Source organism: Rhynchophorus ferrugineus, unplaced genomic scaffold, assembly GCF_030347505.1.
Source record: "Rhynchophorus ferrugineus isolate W39M unplaced genomic scaffold, kcgeb_rfMv2 rfM8, whole genome shotgun sequence".
NCBI lineage: Eukaryota > Metazoa > Arthropoda > Insecta > Coleoptera > Curculionidae > Rhynchophorus > Rhynchophorus ferrugineus.
In genome coordinates, this window is record NW_027472587.1 from 33,474,586 (window position 1) to 33,491,439 (window position 16,854).

At 33.1% G+C, this 16,854-nt stretch overlaps 1 protein-coding gene across 2 annotated transcripts in view; it reads right to left on the reverse strand.

Moving 5' to 3' along the window:
• The window catches only part of LOC143201100 (uncharacterized), a 196,398-nt gene that overhangs the window by 45,795 nt on the left and 133,749 nt on the right, over window positions 1-16,854 (reverse strand). Inside the window, exons 1-3 of one of the 2 annotated variants that reach the window (XM_076411946.1) lie at window positions 6,736-6,868; window positions 4,631-4,824; window positions 1,083-1,216 (exon numbers count right to left, since the gene is read on the reverse strand). In XM_076411946.1, coding sequence (XP_076268061.1) covers window positions 1,083-1,216; window positions 4,631-4,824; window positions 6,736-6,781 — 374 coding nt within the window. In that variant the 5' untranslated portion in view covers window positions 6,782-6,868. Of the gene's footprint in view, window positions 1-1,082; window positions 1,217-4,630; window positions 4,825-6,735; window positions 6,869-16,854 lie in introns of those variants that run through there. The other variant, XM_076411945.1, reaches the window with a different exon arrangement.

A 16,854-nucleotide genomic window follows, 5' to 3' on the forward strand; every position in this document is an offset into this window, starting at 1 on the left:
TGGATTTATTACATTTATTGTTTGTTTAAACTTCAAACCCAAAGAAATGTAGAAATGAAGAAGGAGCAAATAATAATATTATTAATGTAAAACTTATATTGTTAAAATTTAATGCTATTTACATTATTAAGTTTAACCAACAAATAAGTTGATTTTCATCAAAATATATTGAGAGATAAAATAGTGACTTCTCATACATTATATATTGTCAATCTGTAGTATGTTACGGATGACTGACTGACTGGATTATCTGGAATAATTGAGACAAGTGTTGGAATTTTTTCTCTATATTTTTGTTATATTTCTTTTATTTCACGTATATCTCTTGATATTAGCCTTTCTTGATATTATCCATATTAAACTTATTACTTCTTTTAGTGGACTGGAATAGTGGCAAAAATGTACAGTCAGTATAATTGCCAAGAAATTGGATAAAGATCGGAAGATATCAATATCTTTCTAGATTTGAATATATTGAATATTTCCGTTGAATTTATATTCTGATACTGAGAAGCTGAAGCGGGCACTAATTATTGCAAAAAAACTATAGCGTAATTCCGAAGATAATTTATTTAAAAATTAATTCTCTGTAATAAAATTAGTTATAAATGGTGTAATTAAAGCAACTTTGTTATAGTTATGTTAATAGTATGATGACTAATATTATTTACGTATAAGAAAAACACAAGTAAAATACCGAAAGCAATTCAATTTTCAGATTTTATTTGAATTATTATCCACAATATAGCCATTAAAGATCTAAGAGTTTTTCTACACGATATTCTGATTCACTAAAAGCATACTTACCATAATTTGAACCACCCGCACGACATAGAAACTCGAGATTATCAACGACTCTATTCTTACGCTTTCCGAAACTAAAATGCCGTTCCTATCGATTGATGATGTTGGGAAAACAAACCATCGGGGCTAGAGAGAGGGACTGGCCTCATTCTCGATTAAAACTATATATATGTATGGTTTAGGGGCATTTTTGGCCGAAATTCAACTTCCGTTCGCGGCCATCTCCTTTCGAAAGTCATCGGTACGAGGCGCCCGATCGTTCTTCCTCGCCGTCTTACCTTTTCTCCTTCAGCGACGAGTGTCTGGAACTCAGGCTGGTGGTGGTCGTCGAGCACAGCGATGTGGAAACGGTTTGCGAGTCGGAATCCAGAGAATGATATGTTTTGTTGTCGTTGACGCAGTTCTGCCGGGCCTGAAATAGTTCGAACGTATAGCGTTAGTTTCAGGTAACTGTATTTCGGCTCATAAATTAATTTTGAAGGATTTACAATACATGGTTTTACTCGTATCAAGTACATTTACGAGGGTGGTTCAAATATGATGGAGACAAACACTGTAAATGGCGCGCATGTATGTTTTCAAGGTCGTGACTTGACTATGTGATATATGGGTCTCTTACGAACAGTGTGGCATAGTTTTCGTCGGCAGCGCATGTTTCACGCGCGTACTACGACCATTAGTGAACGTTAAGTGCTGACCGCCGTAGCACAACGTATTGTTATTCGTCCTTTAGTGTGGGAAAAAGATGGAAATTTTTCTGCGTTTGCGAAATCAGTTCGATAGTGAGCGCCTGAGTACAGCTGCCGTGTCTGAATGTGTCAAAGCATTCAAGGATGGACGCGAAACTGTCGAGAATGAGCCGCACGCGAAGCTTCCCTGCAGACGAGACGTGGGTACACTATTACTCTTCTGAAAGCAAGATGTCATCTAAAGAGTGGAGGAAGAAGGAGGAAGGGGCGCCAGTCCAAGTGAAGACAACGTGGTCCGCGGGTAAGGATCTGTGTACGGTGTTCTGGTACCGGCGAGTCATACTGTCGTCGATTTCCTGGGCACCCAACGTACCATTAATGCTGCTATAACTACTCTAACCGTCTAAAAATGCTCGTGAAACCCGCTAATCACTCGAAACAGAGGAGAATTCCAGCACGAAATGGGATTCTTCTCCAGCACAACGCGCGCCCTTATACCGCGCGTCTAACGTTCGATAAAATATCGGAATTAGGGTGGAAGATACTGGAACACCCCCCTACAGTCTGGATTTAGCATCCTGCAACTATCATATGTTTGGACCACCGAAAAAAATTTTACAACCCAATGTTTGTAAATGTTTTAAATAGTAAATAAACGTGTCAGATTATTGGTCTCGATTGAATTTGAACAACCCTCGTATAATCAACTTCATGTTGAAGCCTAAGTCGAATTGTGGTTGAAAACGTGGCGTATCAAAGCAAATGAGACAAAATCTACCAATGTGACATTCACCCTTTGTAGAAGAACATGTCCCTCAGTAAAATTGAATAATCACGAACTTCCGCAAGCAGATAACGTTAGATATCTGGGAATGCATTTCAATCGACGTTTGACATGGAGAAAACCTATAGTGACAAAACGTAAACAGCTTGGGGTTCAACTAAACCAAATGTACTGGCTGATAGGGCGTAAATCTAAATTATCTTTATATAACAAGGTTTTGCTGTATAAGTCAATACTTAAGCCCATTTGGATCTATGGTATTGAACTATGGTACACTACTAGCAAATCTAACATAGATATTCTCCAGAGGTTTCAGAATAAAGTGTTGCGAGTTATCACCGATTCAGCGCTATATCCCCTTAGAACACATAACGAGTGTGATTCGGAGTGTTAGTACGAAGTACTCTGAAAGACTATTAGTGCATTCCAATGCATTCGCCAAACAGTTAAATGTGCGCGATGACAGTGTAGTGCATGGCTTCAAACGCAAACTAGCATACGAGCTAATTAGTAGACACATAGAGTGAGATTTAATAATCTCTAGAATAAGCTCGAATAGATTTTAGAATAAGTTAGGATAAACTTTAAAATAAGTTAGAACAGTATCTAGAATAAGATTTCGATTATAAGTTGTACAGCAGATCACAGTGAAGTGATCTTCTACATGTCAGAATGATTATATTATAAAACTGAAATCATATAATAATACTTATTGTCCATGGGCAGATTGTTGACGTTCTAGGAGTTTAGTCAGTGCGCTATATCTGAATTTGTACGAAATAAATTGAATTTGCGGGGATTTTTACTATTTCATTCTATTTATTTTAATTTAAAAAAAAGCAGCTAAAGCTCATCGAATTGACTGCTGCGTGAAGCTCCATTGATTTCAACATGTACAATACCGGTTTCAACATTTTAAGGGTGAAGATTTTAACAGTAAAGCCAAGAACGTTCCGGATAGGCAAAGAAATTCGAAGACGAATATTTGAAAACAGTACCCGATGATTATCTGTGTAAAAGGCAAGGAGAATATGCAGAATTGTTGTAAGTAACATAAGAACACGGACTCCATGCTCCAGGATACCATTCAAGGACGTTTACAGAAGTAGTTCGATCATGCAGGCAAGTCATTCAAATTCTGGGGGTTGAAAATCAATCCTTTGAAAATCCAGGTCGCCATTTTCCATAAGAGACGTCTCCCAACTCAAAATTATTCGAGACTTCCAGTCCAGAAATGTTCGGGGATGGCAATCTTCCCTGATCGGCTCTTCTAGAAGACTTCCCATCTCCATCAAATGGTTATTTTAAAAGATGTTAATCCGGTCCTTACACTTCTACGGATCTAATGTCTAATTCAAGTTTATACCCAACCAGGTGACACGGTTTCAAACGTTCCAAAATAAGCTGTTTAGCAGAATCTTAAACGCTCCATGGTTTGTCAGAAATAATCAAATTCGTAGAGAAACACTCCAGATATCAAGCACATATTTCAATCCTTCACCAAACAACAACTCAGCTCATGTACTTTTGAAAACGTGCTTGTTCGCGAGCGAGTCGACATTCTGGAAGTTTAGCATCACCCATCAATAGTTAGTTTCATTATATGTTCTTTCGCCGGGTCCTTGTGCCCTATAACGGCTACCCGGTTATTGGTAACCCCAGAGGCAATCCCACATAACCCGGTCGAGTATGCGACATGATATTAACCGCCTACAACAGTAACACAAGAAGCTATTTCCAATCACCTAAAAAACATGAGAATTATTCAAAAGCTTGCCGACTTGTCGACATTTTGTGCCATAGAAAATGAAGCCAAGAGACATTGAAAGGCGTTTGGTTTTGTGTGAAATGCCGATTCAGTGTGCTTCAAAGATTTTCAAAGTTTTTTTAATCGTATTGTTACTAGTGATGAAAAATGAATCCATTACGATAATCCAAAGCAGAAAAATAATGGAGACCACATGGTCAGGCATCAGCATAAATGGAAAAACCAACATCTGAATCCAAACTGAATGAAGAATGTCAATTCTCAGGTTTTATACTATGAGGATGGACGTTGTAAAACCGGTGGAAACATTACAATGGGATCAGCTACCCGACCCGCCATTTTTCCCAGACCTTGTTCTTTCTGATTAATACTAGTTCCGACATATAAGTAGTGACCTGTCTAAACAGCTCTTCAGTTCTTATAAAAATACCAAAAAAATTGGCCGAAAGATGGAAAAAATTAACGGCTATCGATGGACAATATTTTGAATAAAATACATTGTACCGTACCGATTTTTCACTATAAAGCTTTAAATGAAAAAATCCTTTAAAAGTAATTTATATGCCACATCTATATGTCACATACATTGATCCTGTGATAAGTACGAGGTAGATTGGTGCTTTTCAAGGGTGTTGTATCCATGGCAAAGTCATCGTGGTCGTCGTGGTCGCTTATGGGGCTCGGCGGACCAAAGTGGAAGATTGTTGGCGATTTGGGCGAAGCATTGTTGAAGGCTGAAGGGGAACGAGGTGACCGAGGTGTTCTAGGAGATCTGGGAACTGAAATTATAAGAACAGGGATTATTATTAATAATTAGCGTAAAGTAAGAAGAGTAGCTAACAATCATTCTAAATACTAATTGTTTCAAGAGCATCAATTAGTAAGAACTGAAATAAAATATAATTTAATATTTCATAATTAATATAACCAAAATCTCACAATTATATTAAATTCGAAAATGTTAAAGGCAGAGCAAATTTTGTGCTCAACGGATGTCTTTCCAATTTTTGTTCATATACATCTCTACATTCGTTGAAGTTCCATATTGCTGCGATTTAGTAACCTTAATTCATGTTCTAATGCAAAATCTCTAATAATTTCATAGATACATTTAATTTTAAGGTCAATATATAGTTATTTCTTGGCACACTTACGTTATGATAAGCTTCGGTAAATAATCGAAGAAGTTTGTTATGGCAACGTTGGATTAATAATCTGTTTAATGTTTTAATACCATATTTGTTATACTATAACCCCATATTCGCATTTCAAGATCCAAGTGGGCTTAATAATTGACTGATAAAATAGTCCTCAGACCAAGTTGGAAATCTGAAGATTTGATTTTGAGCTATATTTTCCAATATTTAGTGCATTTGTGGATCTTGTTGATTGCCACTTGTACATTCGTTATATTCATGAGTAGAGATATTCAAAAAACACATCTGAGTTCAACTTTTAAAGGGTTTTAAAAGATTTTTATGCTCATTTCATTAATGTGTATATTTAGGCCCATCACTCTTGGCGAATTAGCACCAAATAATAAAAAATTGGGTATATAGTTATGTGAATCCGATTCAAAACAGAAATCGACCAAAAAGTTGTCGTCAGTTTTTTGTTTACAATTAACTTACAATATTACAACCTTTTGTACGAAATAAATATATACAATAGTGGAAAAAAATGATTAATAGAAAAAAAAACATGAAAATTAAAATGCGAACTCTTTCTACAACCCACTTATTCGCCTGATTTATTATTTATTTTGCAAGATGTGATTCGGAAATCTACCACAACTTTAGGAAACAATCTATTAAACTCATAGGAGTAAGTGCGGAAAGTTGAGGAAAAATATTGAAAAACAATTAAATTATTAAACAAATTACAAATTATCGAACATAAACCTTTGTTGTTTTGCAATCGAATGTTAACTGTATTTAAGGAAAACAACTTGAATGAATATGATCAATAATAGGGTAAATAAATTATAAACTACCAATCAGTAACAAACAAATTTAATTACATATTGAAGTGAAATAGAGAACAGTACAGTAAAATCTAACCAAACATAACCTAAATATTTTGTACGAATCAAAAAATAACATTACCGTAAGCAACCAGAAATACAAATTGTGATGTGTCATATGTCAATTTCATTTTTAGAAACTATAACAGAATTCCATATTAAAACTCAAATAAAGAAAATAATTCGAAAACTAATTATGTCTAATATGCTAAAGGCAAGGAATTATTTAGGTAGGATTACATAAAACCTTGTGATTCGCTGATTTTAAATGAGGTTAAGTGTATGATGTCATACTTGTGTCAACTTGATTTGAAGTTATTTAAACACTTTTCTTAAATGTACAGTTAATCAAAACATTGAATTTAAATGTTCTGAATAAATCTGATTTCAAATATTATACTAAACTTATAAATATTTTTAATAAAACAAGGTAAAAATATTGAAAAAATTAGGAGTTTTTTAAAATATACATAAACTGATTAATAAAAAAAATATTAGTAAATAGACAACCAAATATACGATCTATGATGCTTAACGGGTCGTTAGTTTTTTACTAATTGAAGGTTTTTTTTTAAATTATACTAAAAGTGTAGGAAAAAATCACTAACCGGTCAGATTTTTGACAGATAGTCTAATTTTATATGAGAAAAAGCCTAAAAAAACTTACGATACTTAGAGCGAACACTTTGAACTGCTTGAAATAAATAGGACATGTTCGTTAGGGATCAGACATTCCGTTTTTAACGCGCCTTGGCCTGACTGTACACTACTAATTTCCTTAATATGGGTATCGATCTCGGTGACATTGTATTAAATTGCCACGGGCTTTTATTAATGGCAATTAGTGGACACATATCCCGGCCGTGTTCAGTGGGTTTTATATTAACTCAGCTGGCAGTTTCATAACAACGATATTAAATTCGTTTATCGGGCGAACAGGCTCTACTGAAAAGTAATAATTTCTAACCGATTTAGGACTCCCAAAGCGTTTCTAACTTTATATAGATCTAATTTTGATCGGATTCTACAGGTGTTTGATTTAGAATAGAGCGTAAGAACTCCATCTAAAACTTATTAAGAGCTCAAAGTAAACTATCTATTTTATGGGTATAAAATACTATTAATTACGTTGATAATTATATACTGAAGCTTGACAGAAGCGTTGAAATGTTGTTGAGTAGGAACGCAGAAAAAATATCGACATTTTCTGAAAAAATATCGATATTTTTGGTGTTTCTGTGGTGAATTTTGGTATTTAATTTGAAAGTCCATTAAAATATCACTACTTTTTAAAATATTCTAAATATGCATATTTCTTAAGCTAATATTTGACTAGTTTTATTTTTTCTTAAAAATATCGATACATTTTTTGTAAAATATCGACATTTTTTATATTTATAGCAAAATGTTTTTTCTCCGATGTATCGATATATCGATATTTTTTTCTGTGACCAAGATCCCTATTGGTGAGTGCCATTTGATATTTCTAGTTAAAAGTTCAACCTTTATAAGCATAAAATTATTTATGATTTAAATACAACTTGTGTTCCTTCAGTTACTTTGAGCATTTTGTCTCGGCGAAAAAGGTGGTTGGACTGAATGTATTCCTTTATTATGTATTGCATGAAATGTATAAGATGTATTCCCTCTTAACGGAGAATATCTCGATAAATAAAGTCGAATTTTGCCCAAGAGGTGTTGTTTTGTAAGTTATTAGGATTTTTTTTTTGAAAAAAAAAAATACATGATTATCAAGAAACTGCAAAAATTTATTTATTCTAAGTAATGGTCATTTGATACATCTTGCCCATCTTTCAGGCAACTTATGGATGCCATCCCAAAAACACTGATTGCCCTTTGAGCAAAACCATTTATCGAGCAGTTTTCTAACTTTTTCGAAATTGGCGAAGAGCTGCTGTGCAAGCGCGTGTCCCATTCATGCGAAATGTTGATAGTTGGACGGGACAATGTCTGGAGAGTACGGTGGGCGCGATAACATGTCCAATCCAAGTGCTTTGAATGCTTCCTTGACTTGTTTTCGGGCCTATTCTGAGTTCAACTTTTAAAGGGTTTTAAAAGATTTTTATGCTCATTTCTTTAATGTGTATATTTAGGCCCATGACTCTTGACGAATTAGCACCAAATAATAAAAAAGGGTATATAGTTATGTGAATCCGATTCAAAACAGACATCGACCAAAAAGTTATCGTCAGTTTTTTGTTTACAATTAACTTACAATATTACAACCTTTTGTACGAAATAAATATATACATTAGTGGATAAAAATGATTAATAGAAAAAAAACATGAAAATTAAAATGCGAACTCTTTCTAAAACCCACTTATTCGCCGGATTTATTATTTATTTTGCAAGATGTGTTTCGGAAATCTACTACAACTTTTGGAAACAATCTATTAAACTCATAGGAGTAAGTGCGCAAAGTTGAGGGAAAATATTGAAAAACTACAAGTGTTTGATTTAGAATATAGCGCAAAAACTCCATCTAAAACTTATTAAGAGAGCATAGTAAACTATCTATTTTATGGGAATAAAATAATTTTTAATTACCAATGAATTACGTTGATAATTATATCTTGAGGCTTGGCAGAAGCGTTGAAATGTTATTGAGTAGTAATGCAGAAAAAGTATCGATATTTTCTTTAAAAAAACATCGACATTTTTGGTGTTTTTGTGATGAATTTTGGCAGTTAATTTGAAAAGTTCATTAAAATATCACTACTTTTTAAAATATTCTAAATATATATATTTTTTAAGTTAATATTTCACTAGTTTTATTTTTTCTTAAAAATATTTATATATTTTTTGTAAAATATCGACATTTTTTATATTTATAGTAAAATGTTTTTTCTCCGATGTATCGATATATCGATATTTTTTTCTGTGACCAAGACCCCTATTGTTGAGTGCCATTTGATATTTCTAGTTAGAATTTCAATCTTTATAAGCATAAAATTATTTATTACTTAAATGCAACTTGTGTTCCTTCAGTTACTTGAACATTTTGTCCCGGTGAAAAAAGTGGTTGGACTGAATGTATACCTTTATTATGTATTGCATGAAATGTATAAGATGTATTCCCTCTTAAAGAAGAACATCTCGATAAATAAAGTCGAATTTTGCCCAAGAGGTGTTGTTTTGTAAGTTATTAGGATTTTTTTAATATATACGACATTTATAATTATAGTAAAACATTTTTTTCTCCGATGTATCGATATATCGATATTTTTTTCTGTGGCCAAGACACCTATTGTTGAGTGCCATTTGATATTTCTAGTTAGAAGTTCAATCTTTATAAGCATAAAATTATTTATTACTTAAATGCAACTTGTGTTCCTTCAGTTACTTGAACATTTTGTCCCGGTGAAAAAAGTGGTTGGACTGAATGTATTCCTTTATTATGTATTGCATGAAATGTATAAGATGTATTCCCTCTTAAAGAAGAACATCTCGATAAATAAAGTCGAATTTTGCCCAAGAGGTGTTGTTTTGTAAGTTATTAGGATTTTTTTAATATATACGACATTTATAATTATGGTAAAACATTTTTTTCTCCGATGTATCGATATATCGATATTTTTTTCTGTGGCCAAGACACCTATTGTTGAGTGCCATTTGATATTTCTAGTTAGAATTTCAATCTTTATAAGCATAAAATTATTTATTACTTAAATACAACTTGTGTTCCTTCAGTTACTTGAACATTTTGTCCCGGTGAAAAAGGTGGTTGGACTGAATGTATTCCTTTATTATGTATTGCATGAAATGTATAAGATGTATTCTCTCTTAAAGAAGAACATCTCGATAAATAAAGTCGAATTTTGCCCAAGAGGTGTTGTTTTGTAAGTTATTAGGATTTTTTTAATATATACGACATTTATAATTATAGTAAAACATTTTTTTCTCCGATGTATCGATATATCGATATTTTTTTCTGTGGCCAAGACACCTATTGTTGAGTGCCATTTGATATTTCTAGTTAGAAGTTCAATCTTTATAAGCATAAAATTATTTATTATTTTAAATACAACTTGTGTTCCTTCAGTTACTTGAACATTTTGTCCCGGTGAAAAAGGTGGTTGGACTGAATGTATTCCTTTATTATGTATTGCATGAAATGTATAAGATGTATTCCCTCTTAACGGAGAATATCTCGATAAATAAAGTCGAATTTTGCCCAAGAGGTGTTGTTTTGTAAGTTATTAGGATTTTTTTTTCGAAAAAAAACTACATGATTATCAAGAAACTGCAAAAATTTATTTATTCTAAGTAATGGTCGTTTGATACATCTTGCCCATCTTTCAGGCAACTTATGGATGCCATCCCAAAAACACTGATTGCCCTTTGAGCAAAACCATTTATCGAGCAGTTTTCTAACTTTTTCGAAATTGGCGAAGAGCTGCTGTGCAAGCGCGTCTCCCATTCATGCGAAATGTTGATAGTTGGACGGGACAATGTCTGGAGAGTACGGTGGGCGCGATAACATGTCCAATCCAAGTGCTTTGGATGCTTCCTTGACTTGTTTTCGGGCCTATTCTGAGTTCAACTTTTAAAGGGTTTTAAAAGATTTTTATGCTCATTTCTTTAATGTGTATATTTAGGCCCATCACTCTTGACGAATTAGCACCAAATAATAAAAAAAGGGTATATAGTTATGTGAATCCGATTCAAAACAGACATCGACCAAAAAGTTATCGTCAGTTTTTTGTTTACAATTAACTTACAATATTACAACCTTTTGTACGAAATAAATATATACATTAGTGGATAAAAATGATTAATAGAAAAAAAACATGAAAATTAAAATGCGAACTCTTTCTACAACCCACTTATTCGCCGGATTTATTATTTATTTTGCAAGATGTGTTTCGGAAATTTACTACAACTTTTGGAAACAATCTATTAAACTCATAGGAGTAAGTGCGCAAAGTTGAGGGAAAATATTGAAAAACTACCGGTGTTTGATTTAGAATATAGCGGAAAAACTCCATCTAAAACTTATTAAGAGCGCAGAGTAAACTATCTATTTTATGGGAATAAAATAATTTTTAATTACCAATCAATTACGTTGTAATTATATCTTGAGGCTTGGCAGAAGCGTTGAAATGTTGTTGAGTAGTAATGCAGAAAAAATATCGATATTTTCTTTAAAAAAACATCGATATTTTTGGTGTTTTTGTGATGAATTTTGGCAGTTAATTTGAAAAGTTCATTAAAAATATCACTACTTTTTAAAATATTCTAAATATATATTTTTTTTAAGCTAATATTTCATTAGTTTTATTTTTTCTTAAAAATATCGATACATTTTTTGTAAAATATCCACATTTTTTATATTTATAGCAAAATGTTTTTTCTCCGATGTATCGATATATCGATATTTTTTCTGTGACCAAGACCCCTATTGTTGAGTACCATTTGATATTTCTAGTTAGAAGTTCAATCTTCATAAGCATAAAATTATTTATTATTTAAATACAACTTGTGTTACTTCAGTTACGTGAACATTTTGTCTCGGTGAAAAAGGTGGTTGGACTGAATATTCCTTTATTATGTATTGTATGAAATGTATAAGATGTATTCCCTCTTAACGGAGAATATCTCGATAAATAAAGTCGAATTTTGCCCAAGAGGTGTTGTATTGTAAGTTATTAGGATTTTTTTTTCGAACAAAAAACTACACGATTATCAAGAAACTGCAAAAATTTATTTATTCTAAGTAATGGTCATTTGATACATCTTGCCCATCTTTCAGGCAACTTATGGATGCCATCCCAAAAACACTGATTGCCCTTTGAGCAAAACCATTTATCGAGCAGTTTTCTAACTTTTTCGAAATTGGCGAAGAGCTGCTCTACAAGCGCGTTTCCTATTCATGCGAAATGTTGATAGTCGATCGGAACAATGTTTGGAGAGTACGGTGGATGCGATAATATGTCCAATCCAAGTACTTTGAATGCTTCCTTGATTTGTTTTCGGGCCTATTCTGGACTTTTTCGATCAATACATGGTTTATATTCATCATTTGTTGTCGGTAGCGATCAATATTAATTGCTTCATCAGGTAACAGTTCGTAAAATACCACGTCACTCTGATCCCACCAAACATTCCCTTGCGGCCAAAATATTAACATACTACACATTTATCATTACAACTCTTAATAAAAATAAGTTTGTAGCTTTTATATTGTACCATTAGAGTCGGTTAGTTGGGGTATTAATGTAATCATTACAAAAAGATCGCTATTGTTTACTTCATGACACCCGAACCACGCGACAGAACTATAGCACACGTGTAATTTAGTTACCTAGCAAACAGTGAATAAATGTTGTTTTTGTATTGTGTAATATCAGTTCACTTTCAAAATCATATGTGTCATCATGAGAAGTGAAATTCGTATTATCGATAATCTAAAAAACTGAAAATTTAATATGTCAGAAATAGAAAATAAAATAAATAGATCTAGTCAAGTCACTATGACTCATTTTAAAGATCCAGAGAAATATGGAAAAAATAACAGGAGGTCAGCCGATGGCCATGAATGATAAAGATAGATAACAATTTTGCGAGCTACTTCAAATTCTATAAAACTAAATTCTGCAGCTGGCGCAAAGACAAATATAAGAACTTTTTAACGTCTCGTACATGATGCTAGGTATTTAAAAAGAAAGAACGTTTTACACAAACTACTTTTAAATGAAAAACATAAAAAAGCGCTTTCAATTTGCCGAATAACATAGCTCATGCAACAAAGTGGAGTCATGTAATATTTTCGACATAATTATTATTATCATTATTTAAGGAAAGATCAGATGATTTTAAGTCGCCGACAGTGGGATGGAGGAAGTGTTATGTGTTGATTTACTATAGACTTTGAAAAAAAGACAGAAATATAAGTTATATTAAATTTATCAAAGAACACACAGCCAAATATAAAATACAAATTGCCGGTCAGAATTATACATTTTTAGCACCCTAATGGTGCTACTGTGAAACTCGTTAAAGACTATTTTTCGAAACACAATATTCAAATTTCAATTTTAAAGTGGCCCTGATTTGAATATTATTGAAAATATAGTCAGCACGTGCTGTGTACTTAAATAGTAATACAATTTAACAATATTGAACATCTAAAAAATACTATAAAAATGAGTGGAAAGAGTTACATCAAGATTGTGTTAAAACCGGCTTGGTGGCGCAGTGGTAAAAGCGACAGGACTGTTCTCCTACTGTTGCAATAGCCGCGGGTTCGAATCCTGCTGGGGCATGGTCGTAAATTTATGTTTGTGATTGTTTAATAATGATTGTCGTAGAAAAGAGTGTAAAATCCGACAAGAAAATGATCCCAGTCACGCCGGGAACCAGGCTGGGTAAGACCGGATGTTCTCTAAAGTTGGTCACTCCATCATCAGCCAAATTATTATTATCATTGGATTGACAATTATTATTGGATTTCTGTAAGACATTATTTTTATCTGTAATCTGTTTGGATCATAAAAACTACAAAAAAATGCGAAACAGTTCTATAATCTTCGTTTTAGTAATTTTAATGTTATTAACAATATAATAGATGTTTTTAAAAATATATTTTAAAGTCTCCTTTCAGCAACTGTGGGTTTATCTGGACTGGGCCTAAAGTTTAACGTGGGCTCCTAACCACGGTCCTCAACATTAAGCCTATCGACTGGCGAGTGACTAACTTTAAAAAGCATCCCAGATGACATCCGGTCTTACCCAGCCTGGTTACTAGCGTGATTGGGATCATTTTCCTTGTCGAATTTTAAACAATCACAAACATAAGGGAGGACTGTCCCATCAGCTTTACCACAGCGCTACCAGCAGATAAAATAATAGAATTAATTTTAATATTTAGTGATGCCCTTTTGCTGCAATAAAAGCTTCTATACGCCGGGGTATGCTCTCAATACATGTTTATTCATCTTCCTGGAGTTTGGATTGGTAATGAGAGTTTTAATTAACTTCCATTTGGTGGTAATCACTCCTTTTGTAATGACCAGTTTGGTGAGTTGCCACATATTTTCTATAGGATACATGTCTAAATAATTCCCTGGCCAAGGCAAGAAAGATGTAGTTGTCATCACCGGGGGCCATTTATTGATCTGCGGTAGTAAAAGGAATTTCTACTTCTCGCCCTCTACATTTTTTTTTGGAGACATGTTCAAAACCTTACCCATCCTAAAAGTTGAAAATTTGAAGTAATCGTGTCGAACTATATAATATAATATAAATGCATTGATGAAACATAGCCAAAAGTATTATTATACACAACGTATGTCACAAAAACAATATACTAATACCTATTTAAGATAAAATAATCGTTTAAAATAACATCATCTATTCAAACAAAAGTAAATACTTACAAATTACATAAATACGAGCACTGTCTCCACTAATTTGGTTACCTAACAGAACAATTGAAAAGTGCCCGGCCTACCATAGTAAAACACATTTTTTGGCACAATTAGTTTTCTTTATTCAACATAATTCCCTTTAAGGGTGATACACTGATTATAGCGACCATCCAATTTTTCGATACCATTTTTGTTATAATTTGTCCTTTGCTTCAAAATAAGCCTCAGTTTCGGCGATCACCTTCTCATTCGACGAAAATTTCTTCCCAGCGAGCATTCTCTTCAGATCTGAGAACAGGAAATAGTCGCTGAGGGCCAAATCTGGAAAATACGGTCGATGAGGAAGCAATTCGATGCCCAATTCATGGATTTTTGCCATCAGTTTCACTGACTTGTGACTCGGTGCATTGTCTCTTGATGATGCAGATCTTTCTTTTTCTTCAAATGCAGCCGTTTTTCGACGATTTTGTCCTTCAAGTGGTCCAATAATGCTATGTAATAGTTGCTGTTGATGGTCCTTCCTTTCTCAAGGTAGTCAATGAAAATTATTCTATGCGCATCGCAAAATAGAGACGCCATAACCTTGCCAGCCGACAGTTGCGTCTTCCCACGCTTTGGAGCCGGTTCATCGTATGCAGTCCACCGGATGACTGTCGATTGGACTTCGGAGTGTAATGATGGAGCCATGTTTCATCCATTGTCACATATCGAGGCAAAAACTCGGGTTTATTACGCTTGATTATTTTCGAACACTGCTCCGAATCATCAACTCGTCGTTGTTTTTTGGTCAGTCACTTTGCACAGAAATTTCTCATACCCAAATATTCGTAAATGATGTGACGTACGCGTTAAATTGATATCTTTAAAGTGTCTGCTATTTCATTCAGTTTCAATTTACGGTCATTCATAATCATTTTTTTGGATTTTTGTAATGTTTTCGTCGGTAAAAAAACTCTTTTGGGCGTCCACTGCGTTCACCGTCTTCGGTGCTCATTTGACCACGTCTAAACTTAGCATCCCAATCATTGATGGTTGATTTTCCTGGAGCAGTGTCCGGAAACTCGGCACCAAGCCAAGTTTTTTGCTTCAACTGTATTTTTTCACTTCAAAAAGCAATATTTTATCAACACGCGAAATTCCCTTTTATCCATTTTTTCACATTAACAAAAGTTGCTTCACTCAAAATGCTATAATTCACAAACTAATGATCCGACAGCCGTCAAATTTATACATGCATCTTTTGAGGGTCAGGGCTAACAAAAAAACGTATAAATTTAATTCTAGTAGGGCCATCTATGTGTCATGCCGGGGACTTTGATCTGTTACGACAACTGTGTGTACATACAGATATCTAATAACCTAACATTAAGCTTATATATATATATATATATATATATATATATATAAGTTATAATTAATTTATAATCTTAATACATGGTTTTAAAGTAATATAGACACCACATGATATAAATCGCTAATTAATTAATGTCATAAAAAACAACATTACGGCGCTCTACGTGCAATATTTAATATCGCGATGGTGTTTGAAATCGTCCCAGCTCGATGATGAGAGAGAACGTCTCGAATTTCGATACGAAACTTTCCTAATTAAATCCGAATCCCGCCCTTCTTAAACGTTTATCGGAATGTTTATAAGGGCATTATTATCTAATGAAGATTAATTCGCCAAATATACACAAAGGCGTTTTATTACGCCCGAGGGGGGGAAAATGATTTCGTTCGAATTAAAAGTTTGAATTAGGGATGTCGAAAAAATATCGATATATGGATATATCGATATATTATTCGAAAATATCGATATTTCTTGCTCTATATATCGATATTTTTGTTGAATGTTGTTACTTAAATTTAAAGGTTCTCATTTTATTCCAATTAAAAAGAGACATAATGTTGTCTGATTAGCTCGAACGCTTAAACGAATGTGCCTCTAAAAGTCGTCCGATTGTCAGACGTATGCAAATTTCTTGAAAGCGATAGTGATACGAGGCTTTAACTCTAACCTATAAACTGTTGTGACTGTATAATTAACTGTAGTTTTTAGATGTACTATAAAATTAAAATAAATTATATTTGATAACATTTCTGTTCAATTATTTTATTTAGATTAGAATTTTGTTGTATGTCAAAGTCAAACTGAACTAAAACTCAGAGTTGATGCGGAAATATTGCGACGTTCTAACGTCAAAAATTTAGATGACGTTATACAAAATAACTTTGAATAGACTATATTTAATGTTAATATGTTAATGTATAATGTTTAATGTTAGATATGTTAAAAAATCAATATTATTTGCCGATATATAAATATTATTAATTAGTTTGTTGAGTTTGGTAGCTCATTTTAAAGGTTTATTAAAAATATCTTTAATATTAGA